Source organism: Coccinella septempunctata, chromosome 1 (genome assembly GCF_907165205.1).
Source record: "Coccinella septempunctata chromosome 1, icCocSept1.1, whole genome shotgun sequence".
NCBI classification, from domain to species: Eukaryota; Metazoa; Arthropoda; class Insecta; order Coleoptera; family Coccinellidae; genus Coccinella; species Coccinella septempunctata.
Genome location: NC_058189.1, coordinates 64,523,606 through 64,551,363, shown reverse-complemented (window position 1 = coordinate 64,551,363; position 27,758 = coordinate 64,523,606). Strand labels below are relative to the sequence as shown.

Here is a 27,758-nt window from a genome sequence, read left to right as displayed (position 1 = left end):
AATCATTTTTGAATATACCTTGAAACTTGAAAGCATGGTGAAATTGAGACCAAATTATTTGACATCTCATGTGCTTAAAGTTTGCTGTTTCTGAGATATTTTGCTTTATCGTAAATTTTAGAGTCTCGGAAAAACTTCGATAACTTCGAATGAAATGAATTTGTTGGAATGAGATTTTGGCTGTGAATACTAGAATGAAAGAAATAGACACTGCATCTACCATAATCATTCAAAACTTTACTTTAATATCTATCTAAATATTTGTAAGAGCTAAAGACTCCATGTGCTTAGGTAAAAAAGTAAGACAGTAGAAAATTGGGTAGGTATACAGATTGTGGAAATTCTACTCCGAACATAGGGATTACCCACGAGAAAGAAAAGGAAATCGACCGTCCCATAAGAGACAGATGTATGCAAAAATCTATTGGAATAAATCCAGTACTGATGGGTGTTACGAGGATATATTAAAAAATTCTTAGCCTACTATAGAACCAAACAAAATTTCAAAGTCAAAATATTTTATTACTCAACATATTCTCCTCTAAATTGAATACATTTATTACAGCCAACCTGCAACGTCTCTAGATATCTGAAGAAAAATGTTTCTTCTTGCTCTGCAAACCAGACCTCCGCAGCTTTTATTACCTCCTCGTTGGAAGAATATTGACGACCTTTTAAACTTTTTTTCAGTTGAGGAAAGAGATGATAGTCGGTTGGAGCCAAATCTAGTGATTAAGGGGGATGTTCTAGTAATTCAATCCTTAAATCACGAATTTTTTGCATGGCAACATGACATTTGTGTTCAGGGGCGTTGTCCTGCAAAAACAAAACACCTTTGGATAGCTTTCCGCGTCTTTTCTCTCTAATTTTTTCCCGCAGAGTTGTCAGTAATGTCGAATAGTCATCTCCGGTTATTGTTCTATCCTTATCCAAAAAAATTACTCCATGGCATTCCCAAGAAACTGAAGCAAGAACTTTTCCAGCAGATTTTTGCACACGAATTTCCTTAGATCTTGGAGAACCAGAGTGTCGTTATTCCATCGATTGTTACTTTGTTTCTGTATCGTAGAAATGTTCCAAGTCTCATCCATAGTAACAATTCGGTTTAAGAAGTCTACATCGTATTCCAATCGAGCACAGATCGAACGCGATGCTTCTACCCTTGCACGTTTTTGGTCTACGTTCAAACATTTGGTGATCCATTCTGCAGCAATTTTTCTCATGTCCAAATCGTAGTGAACTATATGATGAATGCGTTCGTATGAAATATTCAGTGCTTCATATATGGGTTTTAGCCCAAGTCGACGGTCTGATAAAATCATGTCATGAACTGCATAGATATTTTCGGGGACTGACACAGAAACTGGCCTATCCGATCGGTCATCATCTTCAATGGAAAATTTACTTCTTTTGAAGCTTGCACTGCAATTTTTCACGGTTGCATACAAGGACATTGATCACCAATGTTATTAAGCATATCTTCGTAAATCTGCTAACCTCTAAACCCTTTAAAATACAGGTACTTGATGATGGCTCGATTCTCGAAGAATTTTTCGATTTTCACAATTTCGGTGGACATCTTCTTTCTTTTGATTTATTGCGTAACTCTGGTTTACTTTTTTGACCTCAAACTTCACACTGATACTTCTAATGTGTTATTGTTCGTTGCTATGGTAACGCAATATTTTTTTACGCATGGAACTGGTCTAGGCTAAAGCTACATTCACAATCAATTCACGGGCCGAAGTGCACTTCGGCACGGAAGCTTAGCAGATGGCGTTCTCTGTTACCATTCACAATGAAATTCAAGACAAAATTTCTTGCAAGTTGCAAACTATCACTTCGGCAAGGAATTTCGTGCCGGCTATGGATGATGCTGATGCTTATGTTTTGATCAGTTACATTTTTTATTCATTTGAGTATTTGGTTCCAAGATTATTGCGAATGGTAAATTTCGTGCCGAAGTGCACTTCGGCCCGCGAATTGATTGTGAATGCAGCTTAACTAGATATCAATACAACATCGTATGATCTCCATGTCACGCAATATATCAATCTGAAACTTTTCTAGGGAAACAACGCCGCGAAGGTGGAGAAAATGCGTCTGTGCGAGTGAAAAAAATTGGACGCTCCCTATCGAATTTCTCATCTCAAGTCCAATCCAAAAACTGAACGTATCAGTCGCAGGACGAAATATCCAATTTCTATTCTATTATCTGTCAAAATAGCCCCTGGACGCCCCTATCTCCCGATCGCCGTCCAACTGTGAAAATTACTCGGGAAAAAGACGGATGGCGCACCCCCCTCTGCCCCCCATCTCGCAACGCCCGGGGACCTCCCCGATACGCCGCCGCCGCCGTTCGCAACTTTCCGAAACTCATTTGTTATAAATTCAAATCAGCCATTCCGGCTTCTCGTCTTCATAATCCTTCGCTTCCTGGTGAACGACTCGACCTTCGGAAGTTACCCCCGCGAATAATTCGATATTTTGTTTTGGAGGTCGGTGTAAGAGGGTTGTTCGAACGGAGTTGCTAACAAGATGAGGACTGGCGAGGCTAAGTAGCAATTTCCTAACTTTCGCCCGTGCGAGCTTCCCTTCACAATCGGCGAATATTGCGGTTTTTTCCCGATGGTGATTGATTGTTCGACGGAGGATGGGAAAACTTGGAATTTGGGAAAATCTGGGGGTTGGAAGTTGGGGTGGTGAGAAGTTTCGTCGATGTGATCATTAGATAACATCCAGTGGATGTTTCATAGAAGTTCTTGGACTATATTCCATAAAAGGTGAATCGGAAATGTCGAGCAATATTTCTGGTAGTTGGGAAGCCCAGAATGCAAAATCGGGATTTACTCGAGCGCCGTGGAGACCTAGTGGATTTTGAAGGTTAGATGGTAAAAAGAAAAAAAGGATCTATTATGTATGTACTTACTCTCGACCGTGTCAGATTAAGATGCTTTATATGCCCTACGGTACGTGTCTCTGATAAGAAAATCATGTTAATCTTACAGTTTGCGTGGTGGGGCTTGTCGTACGGAAGAGTTGAGAATGGCAACAACAAATTTTTTTCGAGCTTTTTAGATTTTTAGGGAATATGTTAACTGGACCCAAAGGAAGCTATTTTTCAAGAGACTGACCATTCGATCGTGACGCAAGGTCACAACGGTCCTTTGAAGATGCAAAAAAATCGTTACTTGTACAGGGTGGGCAAATTTCGATGTTTTAGCACTACAGCTTTTAAACCAGAGGAGATGGACAAAATCTGATACCCCATTCTCGTTTTCTTTTTCTGAGAAACTTACAATAGTACTAGTGATTTTTGGCCACTTTCTTTTGTTTTCGAGTTATAAGCGAAAATTGGAAAAATGGCGATTTAGAAATAAATTTATATCTCCGCTAATACTGATGATAGAGCTCTGAAATTAAAACATTATACAGATACTTTTTTAAGTGGAATCCAGTGGCGTGCTTGCCTTTTGAGCAGGATTTTTAATAACAAAGCTATGACCCGAAGTTAGGTTTTTTAAATGGGAACACTAGATTTCTGTGCAATTTTTGGAAAGCTTAATTTTTACTGATTTCAAAAATATATAACATCATATGGTTTCTATCAATATGAATAATAGATAATGGTCAAAAACCTTTTTTCTCCATATTTCTATGGTTTCTACTTTTGATGAGAATAAAAAAATGTAGCATCTTATGATTACCACAGTCTCCTTCTATCAGTCCTTTCATTTCTATGCTTCTTACTCACTTTCTCCAAGATTCAAATTTTGAGAAAATTGGTAAAAATCATAGAAAGATGACATTGCCGGAAGGAAACTGCTCTTGTTATAGAAAGCTCTACTATTCTGTGCTCGTCAAAAGTTGAAACCATAGAAATATTGAGAAAAAAGGTTTTTGACCATTTTCTATTATTTATATTGATACAAACCATATGATGTTATATATTTTTGAAATCAGTAAAAGTTAAGCTTTCAAAAAATCACACAGAAATCTAGTGTTCCCATTCAAAAAACCATAACTTCGGCTCATAGCTTCGTAATTAAAAATTCTACTAAAAAGGCAAGCACGCCACTGGATTCTACTTAAAAAAGTGCTTGCATAATGTTTTAATTTCAGACCTCTATTATCAGTATTAGCGGAGATATAAATTTATTTCGATATCGCCATTTTTCCAATTTTCGCATATAATTCGAAAACAAAAGAAGGTGGCCAAAAATGACTACTTCTCTTGTTAGTTTCTCAGAAAAAGAGAACGTGAATGAGGTATCAGATTTTGTGTATCTCCTCTGGTTTAAAAGCTGTAGTGCTAAAATATCGAAATTTGCCCACCCTGTACATACTCGAGAGCGTCAGATTTTCATACAGATGGTTAATCTCGGTGTTGCAGACGTGATTGACCCATTGATCTGACTAATTAGAGACAGTTTTCTTGATCTGACAGTTTGAAGATGATAACAAGGCAGCTTATTAAAATATCTCCCATCCTGTACCTCTAATCGTTTCTGTGTTCATTATGAAAGTTGTAGATAACAAAATTCGATACTTTTGTCTGAAGCAATTTTGCATACTCTCAACCGTTTTCAAGTTAGAGGGCGTTAAGGGCGAGGAGCTTAGCCACACATGCGAAAGGCCAAAGTCAATGTAGAAACCCAGTCTAATGTACATTCATCGCCATATATCTCAAAAACGTTGAAAGGTAGACAAACTTGCTTCGGACAAAATTTGTAGAAAATTTTATGCTCTACAAATTTTATGAAGAATGCGAAAACAATTTGAAGCCCAGGTGAGGAGATAATTCAAAAAACTGATTTTTTGACCTTCATGGCCAATTTTGATTGTTTCGGCTTTTTGAAACTGTCGGATTATATGTTTTTCGTTATTCTTCAAAAATGAGCTTCAAAATAAGAAAACAAGCCACTGTGCACGTGATGTTGTTTTTTCAAGTTTGGCGCCCTCCCACACATTTTTGTCACGCTTAAATTGTCAGATTAAGGGAACATATACTTTCCAACATGTAATTTACCACATATATCTCAATCTAATATGCCCGAGTGTGTAAAATGGTCGTTTTTTTCTGAAAGGTTGTCTTAAACATTTCCCCCCATATACAGGTCCAATTTTTGGTAGAGGTACTCTACAGGGTCCAGGTTATCTCCCCTTATATTAATCCGACACGCTCGTGTAAATCTCGAATTTTCCTTGTGGGCTCCCCAACTATAGGGACTATAGAACATCATAAAATAAGTAGTCTTTCTCTCTCTGATCCACTTATATCTCAAAGAGCTTATGACCGTGCTACAACCTTCGCAAAGGTTCCAAAGACTCACAAAACTCTTACAAATACGAGTAAAGTAAAGTACATTCTTGAGGTCAAACGAAACTCTTTTTTCCGAATCGGTTCGGTGAAAAAGATACAGGCTGTTGAAAAACCATAAAACTATGATATTTTTAATTCTCTCACAAACGGTTTCATTGAATGAAAGGAATTTCGGAATATAGTTCTTCATTCATTTGATGAATCTTTCTCGAACAGAACATATCACTCATGTTTTCATGTTTTCCATAACGTATAATAAACATACCAAAAATTCAAAGAAGCCAACTCTTGAAACTAAGTTGGACGCTATCTAATGATATTTAAAGGTTTTGAGTAATATTATTACTATTATTAAGAATATACAGAAGAGTTGAGATCGTAATCTATAAACTCATATAAAAAATAAAATTAATACGAGTTGACATTGTGAAAAAGAAAAACGAGAGATGAATGAAATGTACACAACACACACACATACAATTTCACAGTAGTCTCACGAAGAAACACTGGCGAACCATCTGTCCATAGCACTCTTGAAGCCATTCACAGAGCAGGCCGAGGAGCAGGCGTTCACTGCTGCTGTCGGAAGGCCATTCCAGGAATTAAAAACCCTGTTGGGGAGGAAGAACTCTCTGCTGGTGGACCGGAACCTCTCCTTCGTCAGCTTGAAGTTGTGGCCACGCAGACGAGTGTCAGCATTAAGGCAGAAGAGATGGGACACATCAACGTTGAACAAGCCGTGAAGGGCTCTATAAGTTGTGATCAGGTCACCCCTCAGACGACGGTTAGCAAATGGCGTGAGGTGCATTAAAGAAAGTCTTTCCTTAAAGTGGGCCTTCTCCTACCATAGGGAATCTTAGTAAATCTTCGTTGGATGTATTCCAGCTGATTCACATCACGGGCCAGCACCGGGGCCCAAACTGGATCAGCATATTCGAGGATGGGCCGAATATATGTGGTGTAGAGTACGCTGCAAGTGTGAGGATCACAACGGCCAAAAGTCTTCTGTAGGAGAAGCGACATTCTCTTGGCTTTGTTGGAGGCAGCAGCTATATGCTCAGACCAGGACAGATCCTCAGTGACAATGACCCCCAGATCTGACTGAGATGCAACAGATTTAATAGCATGGTGGGATAAGTAGTAGGAGTGGTTCGGATTATGTTTTCCCATATGAAGGACTGTGCATTTATCCAAATTGAGTGGGAGCTGCCAAGTGATGGACCACTTCCATACAGCATCCAGATCACCTTGCAGTACTGATCCTAATAATGGATTGCCATAAATTTTCACGTCAGTGGCAAAAAGAGCGCAGGATGACTTTACCTAAAAGTATTCCTCATATTTTCTCGTATAATACGCCGTTTTCGAGTAATTTGATGTTCAAAAATGGAAAAGTATCTGTGAAATATGAAAAATTGGGTGATTTGGCTCAATACAACTTATACAACAACTGTTTAGAAGATCCACAGATGTGTAGTGTCACAGATTGAGCTAGTTATTGTGGAGGTAATTTAGCTTTCTCAAGGGTGGCACAACTCATTATGAGAACTCAAAATGGCTATATCTTTTCAATAGGACCGAATCGGAAAAAATGGTATAGGAAAAAATTGTTCCTTTCGAACTCAAGAATCAAGTGTCACTCATACATTTTTTTCTGTTTTTTTCCCTATGTTCGGCATAAAGTTTTCACTATCTATATTATTACATGTAAGCAAATTAACAAGTACAATTTTTGACCAGTGCCCATTTTTTATCTGTTCTCTACTCCTATACCTGAACCGCGCATAATATACCTAATGATCGAGCGCTAGGTTCAGGTAGATAGTCCCTATTCACAAATCATCGCAAAACATCGCGGTCACTCGAAAAAAAGAAGAGCCAATTACTGTCATGCCAATTCCCAAGTTAACAGCAAGAACTCGCGCATTTCTCACAACACAAACGAGAAAAAGGACATGTGTCCATTCCCTCATTTTCCCTACCTCCAATCCATCGTAACTCTCCTCCAGTGTGCCATCGATAACAAAGGGTGGCTTCTGGGTTGATTCACGTTATTTTTTGCAATTCGTTTACCCGGCAGAAGATACCGCCGGATCCCATATTCCCCCGCAGCCCTGAGAACAATCAACGGCGACTTGTGTAATGGTTCGTGACCCTCAGGCGTTTTCTAACTAGGCAGCCAGTTTCGGTCTCAATCAACCGTAACAATCACCAGGCAGGGGTGGATTGCGCGAAAATAATGCCGGGAATAATGAACGTATTGTGAATGATAGGGAAAGTGATCTTTTATCTGTATGTAGCTTTTCTCCCTGAGGAAATAGGGGTTATTATGCTGAAAGCACCGAATGATAGTCATTTCCCATGCGTACGATGATTTGAAATGGATGTTAAGTTGCTTACGATCGAGGTATCCTGAAAATAGTATTTTATTTCATAAGGAGGAGAAGTGTTACTTTTCATAGCGAGCTGTAATTGAAAGCGAGCCATGAAAAGTCACTTCTACTTCTTATGAGATAATATACCTACTATTTTAACATTGGGTCTCGAAATTTCTTACAATTGATTCAGCGTAATCGTGAACTTATATTTTCAAACTTCACTTTGTTTTGACTTCCACTTTGAAAAGCTCTCTATAGTGCAATTCTTCACTGTATGATTCTACAAATTTACTTCAATGCACTGTTTACCAGAAATTCAAAATTTTCCATTTTTCAACTTCGATTTAGGTGGTATCTTGCAGAAAAAACATAGTAGATTTAAACGTGATACATATTCTGAAAGAGCAACTCCTCTAGTAACAAATCTAAAAATTTCATCTCTCTCGGCATAACCGTTCGATCTTGAGGAAGTTTTAACTGAACCCAACTTTTTTGAATTTTTCGAAGGTCATCTTTAGAGTAATTTATCTTCCAGGAAAATAATCGTATATCTAAACGTGATACATATTCTGAAAGAACAACTCTTCTAGTGATAAATCTGGGAACTCCATCACAACCGTTCGGTCTTGAGGAAGTTTTAACTGAACCCAACTATTTGGGAATTTTTAGAAGGCCATCTTTAGAGTAATTTAACTTCCAGGAAAATAATCGTATATCTAAACGTGATACATATTCTGAAAGAGCAACTCTTCTAGTAATAAATCTGAGAACTCCATCTTTTTGGGCACAACCGTTCGGTCTTGAGGAAGTTTTAACTGAACCCAACTATTTGAGAATTTTTAGAAGGCCATCTTTAGAGTAATTTATCTTCCAGGAAAATCATCGCAGATCTAAGTGTGATACATATTCTGAAAGATTAACTCTTCTAGTAACAAATCTAAAAATTTCATCCATCTCGGCGCAACCGTTCGGTCTTGAGGAAGTTTCAACTGACCCCTTGGGAATTTTTCGAAGGTCAAATTTCGAGACTCGTATCTTCCAGGAAAATTACCGTAGATCCGAATATCATACATATTCTGAAAGGGCAACTTTTCCTGTAACAAATCTCAAGATTTCATCCATCTCGGCTCAACCGTTCGGTCTTGACGAATTCTCAAGTGAAATTTGCAATTTTTGAAAAATGCCATTTCCAAGATGAGAATCTGAACGAAGGGAGATAGGCTTTCAAAATTGCGCGCAGTAGATTCAGCGTATTCGGAAACCTATATTTTCATACCAAAATTTCAAAAATCTGGCCCAGTTTGGGAGAAAATAATTTTTTTTGCTTTTCCACTTTTCGTTTTCAACCTGACTTCAGAGAGTCCTCTAGAGTGCAGTTCTCTATTGAATCATCAACTGTTTGGTTTTATAGAATCTTCAATACACTGCATATTCTAGGACATTAATAGAACTTCCTGACAAAGTAGCAAATAGGTCATTTTAGGAGAGTCTAACACCTTACTCAGTTTTGGCGGAAATTTGAGGTTTTCGAAGTGGTTTTCTTGTTTCTAAGCAATGCTGATTATAGAGCCGAAAGAATTTTTGATTCAAGAATGAGCAAGGGGTTAAACCCCCCTGAAATAATTTAATTGTTTTGCTGCCTGTAAATCAGGGTGTTCTACAGGTTGCGGCAGAATCTACTGACGAATTTCAGAGGGCATTGAAAAAATTGAAAAAGTGTGAGAAGAACAGTTTCATTTATTCGAATCAGTAGGGAATATATAGTTCTTGTACTTAAGTTTTCAAAACGATATCTATCACTAAAATGGCGGCTTCCAGCAGCGATACTCTGACGTAGTCGATTTCGGAGGTTTTCGAACGCTCTGTTAGAGCTGTGGCCACCCCACATCCCCTCTCAGTCATCTGCCACAAAACAGCTAATGAAATTGAGGCTGTATGGGCTGTAGCCCCATCTGCCCCATCCTACTGGAACCAAATGTCACCCAGAACGTGTTCTTCAGGCTGTAAGAAGGGGAAGCTACTGTGTCGGTGACATTTTTTCCCTCTGAAAAGTAAGGACCTATCACTTCATCAAGTTGCCGAGCTTAAGTTTTGACTGTGTTTGCAGAGAGGACAGAAAAGTTAACAGGAAAATCGAAATGGTGCTCAGTGGATGTTTATTTCGTGAAAGTACCAACAGCATAGCCCAGATGCATTCTGGTCCAAATCATGGGGATGACTGAAAACTCCACACCCAAAGGAACACAAAGAGCCCTTCTTCACCTACTTGTGCCTATCACAACGAGCATGACCCTTTGAAGCTCGTCAATCGGCTCTACTTCACCTTGTATTAATGCTCTAAGATTTGGAGTGCATAAAAGTTGTTTCTTAGCACGTTATAGTGATGAGTTGAGAGTAACCCCAGGTAGGGGAGACTAGGGAGCATTGATACATGGGGAGGCTTGATACAGGCTTATATCCGCGATCTGTAGCCGTTTTCAAAAGTATTATACTAGTGAACACTATTCTTTGGCAGAGGGCATTGCGTGACGTTAATATGTAAGGCTAACAGTAGTTTGTTTGTGAAATATTCAACGAAGAGTGTTTCGAGGTGAGAAATTGTAAGTTTTTACTCAAGTTACCTAAGGGTTTTATGATCATGCATTAATTCTTCGGCATAAACAAACATTTCACTGGGAAATATGCATAAAACTACTCAATTTACAGTTTTATTCGCTTTTCAAAATATATGGGTATAAGATGAAAACATAAATCAATTTAAAAATTGCTTTCAGGGAGGTTTGAGACATTTGTCGTGGGGAGGCCTGATACATGTATAATCTTCAAAAAATATTCCGTAGCTAGTTGGATAGGCCTACATGAAGGCGTCTTCACCATCCAACATATCAAAGGGATTTTTAAAAACCGTACAATCCCCATGTATTTAACGAGGCCGACTTTTCTTGTGTGGAAGTGACTAATTGACAATTTCCTGATTTTTCTACACCTATAGGACCAAAGCAAGCCAGTATCATTGCTGACCTACCTACTGAGCTGAATAATCCTCTCGATTACTCTCCCAGTACATCGTATCAATCCTCCCATATGTGGGGAGGCTTGAGACAGTTTGCATGTTTTTGTGTTCAACGTTCTGTACAGAATAAGATGTTTATGTTTTGCGACTTCTATATTTATTTTGTTGAACGATTAATTGAAGAATTATATAATATAAGAAAAGTCCTGCTTCTTCATATAATTCCGTTTCCAGAATAAAAATTCCAAAAAACGTATCAACCCTCCCCAGTCTCCCCTACATCTTAATTTCTTCCATATCTCATGCCGAGGTTCTCGTTGGTTGTTTTCAGAAGCCAGTAAAAACAACGTGTTGAATCGCAGCCTCCAGCTACCATCAAAAATGAATTCAACCACCTCCGAACTACCGTTTTCCCATTACCGAACATCGCCAATTGATTGCATATTTCTCCATAATGCACATCCCTCCGAAGCTCCGGGGGATTTTCAACAATCCACCCAAATTGCCGCTCGCACCGACTACATGCAATATCTTACGCCCAAATGGGCCATCGCGGGTCAGGTCCGTGGGCCAAATTTCAATTACACAACTAACAGGCTCACGCACCACGATAATTTCTTGTCTCTAAACAGGGAAATAACCCGATCGAGATCCGGATTAAGCATGTGCAAAACATACGCCTGTGTCTAGTGTAACGCGATTAGGAAAAGGACCTGCAACAGAGGGTGATGGTGGCTGACTCAAGTAATTAACAATTTATCCTGTCGGTCGGTTGTGAGGGAATTGGGACAGGGATGGATCCTTGATGGAGTCCACGTCTAGGGCCAGCGGATTTGTGTATGAGCAGATAAACAGCACGTACCTACTCCAGCCTACTTTTGGTATGCCTGGTAAGTTAATATAAGGAATTCCTAGGTCCAAATTGGAGAAAATGATGCCTCTAAGGTCACTTCCTTCGAAGACAGTTTCAACACAAAATGCAGCTAAGCACAGTTTGAAGAAACTTCAGGCAGCCCCAATGACAACTCATGTGAAAGCCTAAACAATGATTACGAGGATGTATTGATATCTAGTTAGCCTACACCAGTTCCATGCATAAAAAAATATTGCGTTTCCATAGAAACGAACAATAACTCATTAGAAGTGTCAAAAAAGTAAACCAGAGTTACGCAATGAATTAAAAGAAAGAAGATGGCCACCGAAATTGTGAAAATGACCAAATTGGAGTATCGAGCCATCTTCAAGTACCTGTATTTAAAAGGGTTAAGAGATAAGCAGATTTACGAAGATATGCTTCATACCCTTGGTGATTAATGTCCTTTGTATGCGAACGCGTTCCTCATATAGTTCACGTCAATTTGGTCATGAGAAAAATTGCTGCAAAATGGATCACCAAATGTTTGAATATTGACCAAAAGCGTACAAGGCCGGAATCATCACGTTCGATCTGTGCTCGATTTGAAAACGATGTAGACTTCTTAAACTGTATTGTTAGTATGGATAAGACTTGGGCAACAATCGATGGAATGGCGACACTCTGGTTCTCCAAGACCTAAGAAGTTTCGTGTCCAAAAATCTGCTAAAAAAGTTCTTGCTTCAGTTTTTTGGGATCGCCATGGAGTTGCCATGATTGATTTTTAGGATAAGGGTAGAACAATAACCGGACATTATTATTCGACATTACTGACCACTGTACGGAAAAAAAATTGAAGAGAAAAACGCGGAAAGCTATCCAAAGGTGTTTTTTGTTTTTGCAGGACAACGCCCCTGCACACAAATCTCATGTTGCCATGCAAAAAATTCGTGATTTAGGGTTTGAATTACTAGAACACCCCCCATATTCACCATATTTGGCTCCATCCGACTATCATCTCCTTCGTCAACTGAAAAAAATTTAAAAGGTCGTAAATTTTCTTCCAACGAGGAGGTATTAAAAGCAGATCTGGTTTGCAGCGCTTGAAGAAACATTTTTTTAAAAGGTCCAGAACCACTACAAAGAGTGAGTCTTTGACTCATACAAATATCTTGACAGTAGATTCTTGAGGTCAAAAGAAACGCTTTCTTCCTCTACCATTTTTTCCAAATCGACTCGGTTTAAAAGATACAGGATGTACAAAGCGTGCAAGGGTAGAAGCATCGCGTTCGATCTGTGCTCGATTCGAAAACGATGTAGACTTTTAAAACCGAATTGTTACTATGGATGAGACTTGGGTACATTTCTATGATCCAGAAACAAAGCAACAATCTATGGAATAGCGACACTTTGGTTCTCCAAGACCTAAGAAGTTTCCAAAAATCTGCTGGAAAAGTTCTTGCTTCAATTTTTTGGGATTGTCTTGGAGTAATCATGATTGATTTTTTGGATAAGGGTAGAACAGTAACCGGAGATTACTATTCGACAATACTGACCACACTACGGGAACAAATTGAAGAGAAAAGACGCGGAAAGCTATTCAAAGCTGTTTTGTTTTTGCAGGACAACGCCCCTGCACATAAATCTCATGTTGCCATGCAAAAAATTCGTGATTTAGGGTTTGAATTACTAGAACACCCCCCATATTCACCATATTTGGCTCCATCCGACTATCATCTCCTTCGTCAACTGAAAAAAATTTAAAAGGTCGTAAATTTTCTTCCAACGAGGAGGTATTAAAAGCAGATCTGGTTTGCAGCGCTTGAAGAAACATTTTTTTAAAAGGTCTAGAGACGTTGCAGGTTCGCTGTAATAAATATATCCAATTAAGAGGAGAATATGTTGAGAAATAAAATATTTTGACATTGAAATTTCGTTTGGTTCTATAGTAGGCTAAGAATTTTTCAATATATCCTCGTATATGTAGGGCAAGATCTTAGAAAATCTAAAAGATGCTAGATAGTCTCCTGAAAATAATTTAAGGAGGGTCCTTGCCTATGTTGGATCCAAAAATTTGAGAATTTCGAAATTGATTTCATATTTTTTGCACTGTTTCAGTGAACACAGATTAAATTTTCAAATCATATTTGTGCACAGTGTTTCTTAAACTGAAACAGTGCAAACGTTCAAAAGCATTGCTCAATATACTGCTAGAAGTCTCAAATACTTCAGACGAATATAATAGAAGATATCGCAGATTAAAATTTGCGGTTTTCAAAAAATGCCTTCTCGAAGGAAAAATCTAAACGAAAGAAAAAAAATTTAGATCTATTAATCGCAGAGTCGTATATGTATGAACAACCTTCCCCTAAGTGGGGTTGCCACCCCTTCGAGAATATTGAATAACCTAACTTTCATTATTTTGGCCTTGTTTAATACAGAGTGTTAATTGAAAATATGTAATATGAACATTCAATTACTTAGGAATGCGGTGGATTTCAATGAATAAAACCTGAAAAATCGATATAGGTACATATGGATATTAAATTATTCAATTCCTTTCGGAAGAGTGAACGCAGATTGTGTGAAAATGTACGTTATTCCATGTAATCCTCTTTGAAACAAATCAAATAGTAGGATATTCGCAGAATTTTTAACGAAGCAAACTAGCCTAATGAATAACAGTCGATATTCTAGTTATATCTGAACTCAAATTCATCCTATCAATTATATCATATGGAGTTGCCAGTTCCGAATATAAATCAATATTCTACTTTGTTTTCAATCCCAAACCAAATTCCATTAATATATCCTGAAAATAACTGCTAATCAAGAGAACAAATACCTGCATTAAAATCAAAGCCACCTTCATGGAACAATTCCTCATTTAATGAACACATTTATTATGATGGGAATTAGGGCAGGGATTTCGAAGAAAATATCGTTAATGATGGTCGTTTATAGTCATTTCATCATTTTTAAAATCTTCGAAATGTTGTAATATCGAGATTTGAAAAGTGGGCCACAAAAACTCCGGCTTTAGTGAACCGATATTTTCGTCGTCATCGATACCGGACCATAGAAGACTCAATAGGAGATCGACAGCATCGATAACTTCCGCCACTGGCTGTGTAAGCCGTGATCAAGTAATTTCTCATGACTGAAATCAAGTAGCTGTGATGATAATGATACAGCTGGCGAGAAACCACCTCTGAAACACATCCCTATGGGGTATGTTTACAGCGTAATCGAAGAATATCGGACCCTGTTTTCCACGGATCGTCTCTTTCTCGCCCAATGAAACAGGTATCAATAATATCGTTCCCAGAGTATCCGTTTCCTGTCCTTCATTTTTGTTCGTGACGCCGCCACTGAGGCATGACAGGCAGAAGGCAGTGTAGGACTGAGAACAGCCTGAAGAGAGTTATGCTTGACTTAGCAAATGGTAAAAACACAATGAGATGGAAAAGTATTAAATAAAAATTCGCGAAATTACTAGGCTGCAAATCAGACTGAAGCAGGAGCTGTTTTTGCAATTGTATCAGCTAATCCAAGTTGGGTTCTAGGAAATTTTCTCGCGAAAACTCTCAGAAAACAGCATCAGTGTTTTTGAATATCACCCCTAGAAATGAGGAGGTTGAGGAATTATTATTTATTTCCAAAAATATCACAAGATCTAATCATGATCATTCTTAAACTCACCAAGAATTCTACAGAGAACTACCCCGAATGCAGATTACTTGAATCTCTTTCTGACTCATGTACCTCATCGATTTGTGTCTTGTGAATAGAACAATTGGAAGAACAGCTTAATTGAGTATAGGTAATTGCAAACAAAATCAAAATGCCGAAACTCTTCGAGAATTGTCCTTTGAATATGTCCGTAGAACCGCTTTAGGCCTTAGAAAGATGTGTTGAACTGTATGATGTTATTTGGTAAAATCCCAAGTTCCAACACAAGATAGCGATGAAAAGGAAGAAACAAAAAAGTTTTTGAGCATTTATATATAATTGAGTATAGTCGATTGAGAGAAAAATCAAAATGCGGAAACTTTTCGAGAATTGTCCTTTAAATATGTCCGTAGAACAGCTTTATGCTTTCGACTCAATATCGACAAGAAGTCCTCCAGAAAGCCTTCAAACACATATCAGTCTGGAGAATGAAACTCTAGAACAGGTAGAGCAGTTCAAATACTTGGGAAGCTTCATAAATACTAGGGCTAACCTAGACACGAATATACACATCCGTTTCAATTCGGCATCACGGGCATTCTGGAAGCTGAAGGACAGAGTGTTTCAAAATCACGACCTCAATCTGAAGACTAAGACAGCTGTTCACAAAGCAGTGGTCCTCCCAACGCTTCTTTACGGAAGCGTAAGCTGGACGCCCTACAGGCGACATATTAAACAGCTTGAACAAACGCAACAACGTCATCTAAGGCAAATAATGCACATCAGATGGTTCCACAAAGTTTCGAATGCAGAAAAGTCTTGCAACGTGCGAGTTGTACAACAGTTGAGACTCAAGTTACGAGGGCCCGACTCAGATTGAGCGGCCACATTCTGAGGATGCTAGACACAAGACTCCCCAAAATAGCTCTGTAAGGCGAATTCACTGAGGGATCCCGGAAATCAGGAGGCCAGTATAAGCGGTTTAAGGATACACTACATCAATCCCTAAAATCAGTTAATGCCAATCAGAACTGGGAACAGCTAGCGTTAGACAGGTCACAGTGGAGGTCTTTGGTACACAGTTATAATGGAGACTCGAGAAGGATACAGCGGCGGCCAGATCTGGTTGATGACTATCCATGCCCGGAGTGTGGAAGGATCTGTAGGTCACTGTTGGGTCTCTTTAGTCATAGGAGGGCACACAGTCACAATTAGCCCTAAGAAATTATAAGTCTGTTTGCACCTTCATTTTTTTCTTTTTTTTTTGTAGATTTATTCCCGGTAACGGTATACAGCAATGAATGAATGTAGAACCGTTTATGTCTATCATGCGACGGTTATGTGTTGTTTCCCACAAAAATGTACGTTTAAAACCCCAAGGATCAAAGAAAAATCTTGAACGATGCGAGGACGACACGTCACTGCTCATTTTAAATCGTGAATACCCAGTCGAATGTTACACCCATGTCCTTCTTCTGAAAGCATAATCGGTTATGATCGTCGTAAATCGTATAATGTGAAGTTAGCCGAACTCAGTGATCTATGGTTTCTTCTGATGACTTGAGTAATTTCGCAATATTGGCAATTTTCGTCTCAACATTCTGTGTCGACGAATATTCCATGCGATAGATAGGAAGATAATTGTTCAGCATTACCCGATTTTAGGCTGTAACTGATATTCATTGCTCATAGAAAAGTGTCGTGAATAATTTTGGCTCCTTTCAAAACTAAACGTCAGAAAACATAAAAATATTGTGGACGATGAACAGAGAAATATTGTGGATGTGCAGGAATCACAGATTTCGCGTTCTGTCCAAGAAGATATAGCATTGCTATATGACTAATTGATGGCAAACTAAATTTCCATACTCCTATCAGTATTTCGTTATCTACTGCCTATTTATCAAATGACCCTCCATTGCGTTTCATGAGTCCGATACTGAATAACTGTAGCAAATGAAGCGAGCCTAACGCCGGACGTGACGTCACAAATAGGATGTTCATTTTTCTATAACCTGTACGCCCAAGGTGTAGCAGCTCAGAACTGGTACTGGGTAATGTATGATTTAAATTGATGTGAGGCTGTTAATGAATGCTTGTAAGGACTGGAGTCTTGCTAATTAGGGATGTTCATGTAAGTCATGAATGACAGGATCATCTCTACCGGATTTACAGGCTAGCATCATCTCCCAGTTGTTGGTGTGATCTGAATAAATGAGAATAAAGCGGCAGGTTTAGGTGAAGAAATGGTTCAAGGGCGGAGAATTTCACGCTATAGAAATTTGCGTTTGAGAATAATTGTACACAGTTTTATGGTGAATGAATGGTACCTAGGGGAGCCAGACAAAATAAGTAAATATGGGCAAAGATTCTTCATTCTGAGATAAAAAAAAATGCTTTTTATGTGCCTTCTTCAGGCAGTAGCTCATTCATCTGATATCTCAATTATTCATTTACACCTTGTATGATAAATAATGTAAAAAAATTAAGCATTTCCTAGATATATCATGTTAAATGATCATCAGAATTTTAAGATTTGGCAATTTTTGTCACACTGAATTGATGATCTGTTTGAATCTTGCATTTTCCTGTCACAGACAATACAGGTACCTATTGTGAAATATCTTTATAAATGATTGTAAAATCGATGTGGACGTCAACTTCAAAATTCTGTGATATTTGACACTAAATCATTTGGTGAGGAGCATCGCAGAATATTTCAGAGACACGTAAGATGTTATACAATCCTGTTTTTTAGAGAACTTGTATACAGGGTGAATTTTTGACTCGTACAAATATTTGAACAGTAGATTCATGAGGCCAAGAAAACCTATTTATTTTGCAATTTATCGAATAAGAGTGTTTTATTCTCAAAATAAATGACAGGTCTCTCTTCTCTGTTCTTTATTTTGTCAACTATGGCAATAACATTACACATCCAGTGACGATGTTATCCTGTTGCACTCTAGAACCACTTTATGATAAGCCCATAGAAATATAGATTTACATAAATTTTTTGTTGAGGTTACCGTTTTCGAAAGCAAGATTATCGTCTGAATATTCAGAATAAGAAGACGTATAGGTCTCTGTATAAGTTCATGATTAGTTCAGACTGAACAAACTGAAATCTCATGTTTTTTTAATAATAGAAAGATTTTCAAAACTATTTTCGATGCTTATCTTGAAATTCAAAATTCCATTCCCTGTAAAAGGATGGCAGGGAGAAGCATTTAAGGATTTACGCTTATCGTTATTTTGATGCATACCCAAACCAAATTGTTTGTCATCATCATAAAACCTGCTGTTACTTATCGCAAAGCGAAATTGAACACAGAATAAGAATACCTGCCTAAGAAAGACATAGATATTGTATAAAATTACCTACATTTTAAGTGGTAAATCTTCATTTCTGGGCATATTTTAGTTATTACTTTTACCGTAGATCCTTTTCAAAATTGGAATATGACATTAATGAGACGTTGTATTTAATATTCAACCCTAATGTGGGTTGTAGAGATAACCCATGAAGGATTCCATTGAAATGCGATTCTGAGAAGTAACAGGAGATAAACCTTCAACTCCCAAATGACTTAGTGAATAAAATTAGTTCAGTGTTCAGAATCCTTCAAAATAATGACTGAAAATTTTCTTCTTCATGAATTCTGAATCCTGGAAGGGTTATTTCAAGAAAGGATTAAATCTCCATTTCCGTTTCAGATACTATTCAATATCCTCCGAATACAACATTATGCCATTCTCTCCTGTGTTTTCATGAATCTCCATTCTAGGTTGTTTAGCTGTCAATACTAGGCATTCTCTCTCAAATCTCTTACTTCTAATTCTTACATAATCGCTGTCTTCGTCCTTTTGGAACTGAAAATGTATTAATCAAAGATGTGGCGGTTATGCTTATGAAATCATCGAAGGACTAGTAATAAACTGTCGATTAATGTCAAAAATTCAGGATCATAAGGTCATTTTTCACCTCATAGTTACAAGCCTATGAACTCGATATAAACTGACGTAAAACATAAGTTCTAAAGGGTGTTCTATTTCCTGCGTGGCCGAGAATAACGCATACTCACTTTTTCAATGCCAGAATCTACAAATTAATCAAGAACACCTGCAATATTTCCTCATATCCCTCGAATTATGAATCTACTCTGAGACGAAGTATCGTGTATCTCCCTCCAGGCTACTCCATTCATTTCTCTCCAACGTCTCTCTTTTGTAATTATATTTATGAATGAAGTTGACCTCTACCTGAGAGAAAGAAGCAAATCCATTCACCTGACCGGCTTTGCTTGTTCTAACGACGATGCCTCAGGTCTATTAATAGAGATCGCAATGGTCAACATCGTTACGTTGTTCCACCTTTGTGATTTCGTATAGCTTTGACTTTGATTCGTGTAGGCGCCATATTACATAATACTGTTTGGTTTTGTTGACGGACAAATCGAGTGGCATCAGAGTATGTTGGTCGGTGATTGAGTTTGTTTTGGGAGAAGGATGTGGGAAGCTGACTTGATCCTTTAGGACAGAGACTGTTCATATTCGCGTTTGAATCAATAAAATAATAAAGATACTTAATAATAAGGTGTATAGGTATTTTAGTTGGGGTGAACCTGTGCTACGTTCAAACGGAACCAATCGTTCTAAATTTTGAAACTAATTCAGATTTTGATAATTCTCGATATGCATTAAGTAAGCGAGAGTAATTGTAATGTATACAGGGTGAGTCTCTGATTCGTACACATATTTTGACAGTAGATTCTTGAGGTCAAAAGAAATACTTTTTGCCTTTACAATTTTTTCCGAATCGGCTCGGTTTAAAAGATACAAGCTGTTGAAAAACCATAAAAAAACGTTATTTTGGTTCTATCTCACTTACGGTTTCATCGAATGAAATGAATTTCGGAACGAAGTTTTTCATTCATTTCATGAATATTTTTCGAACACAAGATATCAGCCACGCCTTCCAGTTTTTTCAATATGACGTACCATAAAAATACCAAAAATTAAAAAAACTGAACTCTTGAAACTAAATTGGACGCTACCTAATGATGATTTGAACGTTTTGTAAGGTAAAAGTATCCTTTATATTATATGTTCTCGTATAATGCGCCGTTTTCGAGTAATTTGATGTTCAAAAGTTAAAAAGTACTATCTGTGAAATTTGAAAATTTGGGTGTTTTGGCTGAATACAACTCTGTTTAAGATATTCACAGAATTAGCTAGTTATTCTGGAGCTAATTTTTCTAATGGCAACACAGCTCATTATGAAAACTTTAAATGGCTACATCTTTTTATCAGGTCCGAATCGTAAAAAATGGTATAAGAAAAAAAGTTTATTTTTTTCTAAATTAGCGAAGCCATGTAATTTTTCTGCCAATTTTCAAGTCAGAATTTGAATTGATGTGGCTATTTCTTACTCGATAATAATTTTTAGTTCAACTGTAGAAACTGAGTTACTTACATCATTTCCACTAGGATGAGTCATTTGAATTTTCAGAGGTTCATTGGTGAAAATGTAAAATTAAAACTATATGATGTAGGTACATATTGCCAATATGGGAGAACAAATCCTCTAAGCAAGGACTGTTATGTTCTCTACACGCGAAAGGAATGTGTGTCAAACGTGGGAGAACAAGATGACATTTTCTTAAATGAATGGTAGGTATATTTCGCAGTGTTTATATGACTGATTAAAAATTCACATTACAGGATGGAGAGAACTGGTCATAACAAAACAAAGAAGGAAACTTGGCGATAGCTGTGAGTGAAGAAAATAAGAGAGATTATTAATTGACATTCGGAGATTATTATCATTTACGACATCATCGAATGCTGATTATGCATATTCAAATTGTTGGAATAAATTAATCGATTTCGGCGATCAGATAAGGGCATATGACGATTGTATCTCGTCTTGTCATTAAATATTTCGCAACGAAATTATCACAGTAAATTCACACCCACTAGAATACTGAAAAATCAATTTGAAATATTGAAATGATTTTCGAAATGTACAGGGGGACATAATATGCCACAAACATGAATTCTTTAAACAATGAATAGGTAACTCTTTGATGAGATTTTTGAGTGAATTAAGAATATACTTACCTACATCATTTCTACAAATTTAGTAGGTACCTGAGGCAGTAACCATTGTTATTACGACGATGTATTGATATCTAGTTAGCCTAGACAGTTCTATGCATACAAAAAATATTGCGTTACCATAGCAACGAACAATAACTCATTAGAAGTGTCAGTGTGAAGTTTGAGGTCAAAAAAGTAAACCAGAGTTACGCAATGAATTAAAAGAAAGAAGATGTCCACCGAAATTGTGAAAATCGAAAAATTGGAGTATCGAGCCATCATCAAGTACCTGTATTTAAAAGGGTTCAGAGGTAAGCAGATTTACTAAGATATGCTTAAAATACCCTTGGTGATCAATGTCCTTTGTATGCGACCGTGAAAAATCGGACTGCAAGCTTCAAAAGAGGTAAATTTTCCATTGAAGATGATGACCGATTGGGAAGGCCAGTTTCTGTGTCAGTCCCCGAAAATATCGATGCAATTCATGACACGATTTTATCAGACAGTCGAATTGGGCTAAAATGGATATCTGGAGCACTGAATATTTCATACGAACGCGTTCATCATATAGATCACGTCAATTTGGACATGAGAAAAATTGCTGCAAAATGGATCCCCAAATGTTTGAGTGTTGACCAAAAGCGTGCAAGGTGCAAGGGTAGAAGCATCGCGTTCGATCTGTGCTCGATTTGAAAACGATGTAGACTTCTTAAATCAAATTGTTAATATGGATGAGACTTGCAGTACTTTTCTACGATTCAGAAACTAAGCAACAATCGATGGAATGGCGACACTCTGGTTCTCCAAGACCTAAGAAGTTTCGTGTCCAAAAATATGCTGGAAAAGTTCTTCCTTTAGTTTTTTGAGATTGCCATGGACTAATCATGATTGATTTTTTGGATAAGGGTAGACAATAACCAGAGATTACTATTCGACATTACTGACCACTCTACGGGAAAAAATTGAAGAGAAAAGACGCGGACAACGCCCCTGCACACAAATCTCATGTTGCCATGCATAAAATTCGTTATTTATGGTTGTATTCTGCTTTTCATCTGTAAGTTACAGATCTGTAGCGTACGATCGATCTGTCTGTGTACGGTTTACAGATTCGTAAATATTGCAATTCTGGAAATGTTCCTGTAACTATCTTCTTCACAGTGTTAGTTTTGAACTACTTATCGTGAATATATACGGATTCCTGTAAGCTACAGATCACTTAAAACGTTCAGAAATGCATAAATTTCCAGTAAGCTTATGAAAAGTTACAGATTGGCTTACAGATGAGAGCAGAATACCACCGTTAGGGTTTGAATTACTAGAACACCCCCCTTATTCATCAGAAATTATAAGTTTGATCGAACCGATAGTTTTGTTTTTGAGTCTTTCTGTAGATTTTTTCTCGGTAACGGGATACAGCAATGAATGAATGAATGATGAATGAGTTTATCTCTCTAATTAGGGTTTCCATCGTTATTCTGCACGATTGTTTGTTTGGCTTCACCTCATGCGTTCTACCTTGAGTTAAGACTAGAATTCTGCGACACACAACATCTAGGACTCTTTTTCGAAGTCAAATCCGATGACGGAATAACTGGATGAAACGTTAAGCGTGGCTCCCACCCTTTTGACAAATCGAACCTCCCAACTTCGGGGCATGGGGGCGTCGCGGATCTCTTTTGTTGTCTTCGCGTCAAAAAGATAAGAAAAGTAATACCGTCCTTCGTGTAAATTTAAATAACAAGGGATGAGTCATCGATTACGCCGCTCCCTGTCGGCAGCTCGTTTTTCTTCCCGGAACTCGATTGTTTCCCGCCGCCCGATCTCGCAGGAGGCTGGGCGTCAGGGCCTATTTGATTTTTAATGTATCGTTAGAGACGTTTAGGGCCCGGATAATGACGTTATTTTCCCTCGTCCCGCCGTGCCATTGTGGTGGTAATTGAATTTATTAGGGACGAGAAGATAATTCTGCAATATGGAACTAGGGGATCATCGTGTGGCGGGGGGTAGGGGGGAATTTTTTCTTGAAGATTAATGGAAGGGCTTGGTGAGAAGATTATCGTGTTGGATGAGCTAATACCCATTCTGGAAGAAGTGGAAGGAAGAATTAGGGACTGTTTATTTCAGCGAGGCAATGACGTAATCAATTGGTTTGTAACATAATAGCCGGTTTGCCAAAACTACCCTCTTATTGTTTACATTTCAATGAACTGAATGTTGGTGTCGATAAAATTGATACAGAATCCTTGAGATTGTATTTCTAAAAATACCCTCAATTCTCTAAGAACGCTATTTTATTTTTCATTCAAATTCGTACAGAATCAGTATTCTATACAGATAGTGTATGACCTTACTGCTGAAATAACGCGCGTTTAAAAAAAATTCGACCCCATCTTTCTGGGAATGTTATCATCGTTGACCTGAAGGTGATACATTATTCTGAAAGATCAACTCTCTATCTAGTTATAAATTTCGAAAATATAGGCTATGAAATTTTGGAAGGCGATATTATAGTTTTTACCGACATGCAAAGAGCATTCATTATTGAATGCTACGAGGATATATTGAAAAATTCTCAGCCTATTATAGAACCTAACAAAATTTCAATGTCAAAATATTTTATAACTCAAACTCAGCATATTCTCCTCTTAATTGGATACATTTATTACAGCGAACCTGCAAGAGGAAAGAGATGATGGCCGGATGGAGCCAAATCTGGCGAATAAGATGGGTGTTCTAGTAATTCAATCACGGATTTTTTTCATGTCAACATGGGATTTGTGTCCTGCAAAAACAAAACACCTTTGGATGATTACTCCATGGCAATCCCAAAAAAACTGAAGCAAAAACTTTTTCAGCAGATTTTTGGACACGAAAATTCTTAGGTTTTGGAGAACCAGAGTCGCCATTCCATTGATTGTTGCTTTGTTTCTGGATCGTAGAAATGTAGCCAAGTTTCATCCATACTAACAATTCGGTTCAAGAAGTCTACATCGTTTTCAAATCGAGCACAGATCGAACACGATACTTCTACCCTTGCACGCTTTTCATCAACATTAAAACATTTGCCTATTTATTTTGCAGCAAATTTTCTCTTGTCCGAATTGACGTGAACTGTATGATGAACGCGTCCGTATGAAATATTCAGTGCTTCAGATATCCGTTTTAGCCCAACTCGACGGTCTGATAAAATCATATCATGAAGTGCATCAATTTTTTTCGGGAACTGACATAGAAACTAGCCTCCCCGATCGATCATCATCTTCAATGGAAAATTTACCGGTTTCGAAGCTTGCAGTCCAATTTTTCACGGTCGCATACGAAGGACATTGAACACCAAGGGTATTAAGCATATCTTCGTCAATCTGCTTACTTCTTAACCCTTTTAAATATAGGTACTTGATGATGGCTCGATACTCCAGTTTTTCGATTTTCACAATTTCGGTGGATATCTTCCTTCTTTCAATTTATTGCGTAAGTCTGGTTTACTTTTTTGACCTCAAACTTCACACTGACACTTCTTATGAGTTATTGTTCGTTGCTATGGTAACGCAATATTTTTTTTATGCATGGAACTGGTCTAGGCTAACTAGATATCAATACATCCTCGTAATTCATACTGAATAGAAAATAAAAGGCAAGCGGAAATATCCTGATAATGAATGTTTCAGTGAATTCAGAATCGGATATCCCGATCTTGCTGTAGATGATCAATCTTTCTGAAGTACACTTAGCGATGTGTGAGATGATTACAACATTTTTACTTAATTGAGAGTCCAAAAATTAATACATATCTGGAATCATTCAGGATTCATGTCTTCGACTTTGATAATCATCAATCATCACTTAAACTTTTTAGTAAGAAGTTTTCTAATCTCCTCAGATTGTATCTGATAAAAAGACCTAGTTAAATTAAGATCGTAACATTAATTAGTATTTATACTAGAAGGTGCCATGCGCCTGAATCTGTTTTTATAATTTGCATCTGTGACTAGAAATACACAAATTCTCACCACTGCATCTCATATCCTAAAGTATTCAATTATAGCCACGAGAATAATTTTAAAAACCCTTGTCCACCAACAGAAGCTAGAGAAAAACCAACATTGTGAATCTATGTTAACGTCTACTCCATATTTTCTTAACTAAATTGGAGTTTGTTTATTACTACTGTATTGCTTGGTTCGTCTCTGAAGAGAAGAAGTCTCAGTGAGTCCTTGAAACCACAAAGCTAACCAAAGAGTGATACGCTTTGGAAGCCTTGATGAGAACCTTGTTTAGCGAAGAAATAACCTATCCCGAATACAAAATTCATAAGTACTCTGGAATTGGATGACCACCTGTAGACAACGTAATGGTGAGAACAGCAGCTCTTAAGGTCTCAGTGCAACGCAAAATCCTTTGGAACCTACAATATACATCTGCCATCCCTTAGGAACAAAGGATAATGCAATATCTGACAATCGGACCAATCGTTTCCTTACAAACCGAACATTCTCACATCCTACCAAGGCTAAACAATTCTTTTACGCTTGAACGCTGAAACTGTCGGCCTGGCAAGGTAGATGTTCCTCGACCAGTCATCAATTGTCTGAGTAATCGTGTTTCCTTTCAGTGGTCGCACTGAACTCAGCTAACCGCTAAAACAATGAGTCATTAATTGAGGGATTATTCCTCATGCAGAACGGATTGGGCCCAATAATTGAAACAATTCCTCACTTTAGGAAGGTTGCTGTGCTGTGATTCATGGTGCAAGTTGATTCGGGAATAGCTCTGACTCTATTTTATCACATACGAAATAAATCTTGACTCTCTATAGCTATCGAACTATATTATAATTCCTGATCGCGGTTCATTCATGGAATAAAAACTGAGGCTGTTCCATATCTGTGTTCGACACAAGTATAATGTTCGAAAGCCACCCTTTGTGCTCTGCAGACATCACCTCAATCCCTAGTGTGACCCCATTTCCTATCAGTCGAACTCCAGATCTGAGCCTATTCTAACTCCCTCTTGTAATTAATATCGATTATCAATCGAGACGAGAGAGTATCTCCGGTGCCTTTGATCTGTTTGCAGTGCAGGAATCAGATCGATGATGTCATCAGATTAATAGAAAAAAACTGGTTTATATAGGGGCTTTCTCCATTCTGCGTAATTCCTGGTATGTCAAACTGCATAACGACGTCTAACACTAATTATTCTATCGATCAGTTAGAGCCTAGCTCATATTCATACACAACAGGAAGTCAAAGGAGCGTGCAATCTAACCCTCCAATAAAGATGTCCCATCCTCAATTTTCAGGCTGGGCTTTTGAAAACAGAACAGTAGAGATTGAAGTCGAAATTAATTGATTTCGAAGACAGCTTTTGAGATCATATATGATCTTACATATTCCTTCAAATCTTGGTGATAAAACCAGAACCACTATAAAGGGTGAGTCTTTGACTCGTACAAATATCTTGACAGTGGATTCTTGAGGTCAAAAGGAACGCTTTCTTCCCTCACCATTTTTCTCCGAATCGGCTCGGTTTTAAAGATACAGGATGTACAAAGCGTGCAAGGGTAGAAGCATATGGCGTTCGATCTGTGCTCGATTTTAAACGATGTAGACTTCTTAAACCGAATTGTTACTATGGATGAGACTTGGCTACATTTCTACGATCCAGAAACAAAGCAACAATCGATGGAATAGCGACACTTTGGTTCTCCAAGACCTAAGAAGTTTCCAAAAATCTGCTGGAAAAGTTCTTGCTTCAATTTTTTGGAATTGTCTTGGAGTAATCATGATTGATTTTTTGGATAAGGGTAGAACAGTAACCGGAGATTACTATTCGACATTACTGAGCACCCTACGGGAACAAATTAAAGAGAAAAGACGCGGAAAGCTATTCAAAGGTGTTTTGTTTTTGCAGGACAACGCCCCTGCACATAAATCTCATGTTGCCATGCAAAATAATTCCTGATTTAGGGTTTGAATTACTAGAACACCCCAGCTATTCACTAGACTGGGCTCCATCCGACTATCATCTCTTTTCTCAACTGAAAAAAATTTTAAAAGGTCGTAAATTTTCTTCCAACCTGTGGCTAATAAAAGCTGTGGAGGTCTGGTTTGCAGAGTAAGAAGAAACAACGTTTTTGAAAGGTCTAGAGACGTTGCAGGTTCGGTGTAATAAATGTATCCAATCAAGAGGAGAAAAGATTCTTGATAGATTACTCCATTTGTTTATGTTGATCCGGAATTATCTCAAAAATAGAAGATTTAACGTGAAAGTGGAAGGAGAATGCTTCACAACAAGAGATATAGAGGCTGGAGTATCCCAAGGGTCCGTGCTTGGGCCACTTCTGTACAACATATACATTCACGATCACGATATTCCGAAGAATCCAAGAACCATGCTAACGTTATATGCTGA

General features: G+C 37.8%; 1 protein-coding gene across 1 annotated transcript in view; it reads right to left on the bottom strand.

Moving 5' to 3' along the window:
* Nucleotides 1–5,816: 5,816 nt before the first annotated feature.
* LOC123307558 overlaps nt 5,817–27,758 on the bottom strand; it is a 49,074-nt gene continuing 27,132 nt past the window's right edge. The window contains exons 2-3 of the mRNA XM_044889926.1: nt 6,218–6,585; nt 5,817–6,164 (exon numbers count right to left, since the gene is read on the bottom strand). Of these exons, the coding sequence (XP_044745861.1) occupies nt 5,817–6,164; nt 6,218–6,585 (716 nt within the window). The remainder of the gene's footprint in view (nt 6,165–6,217; nt 6,586–27,758) is intronic.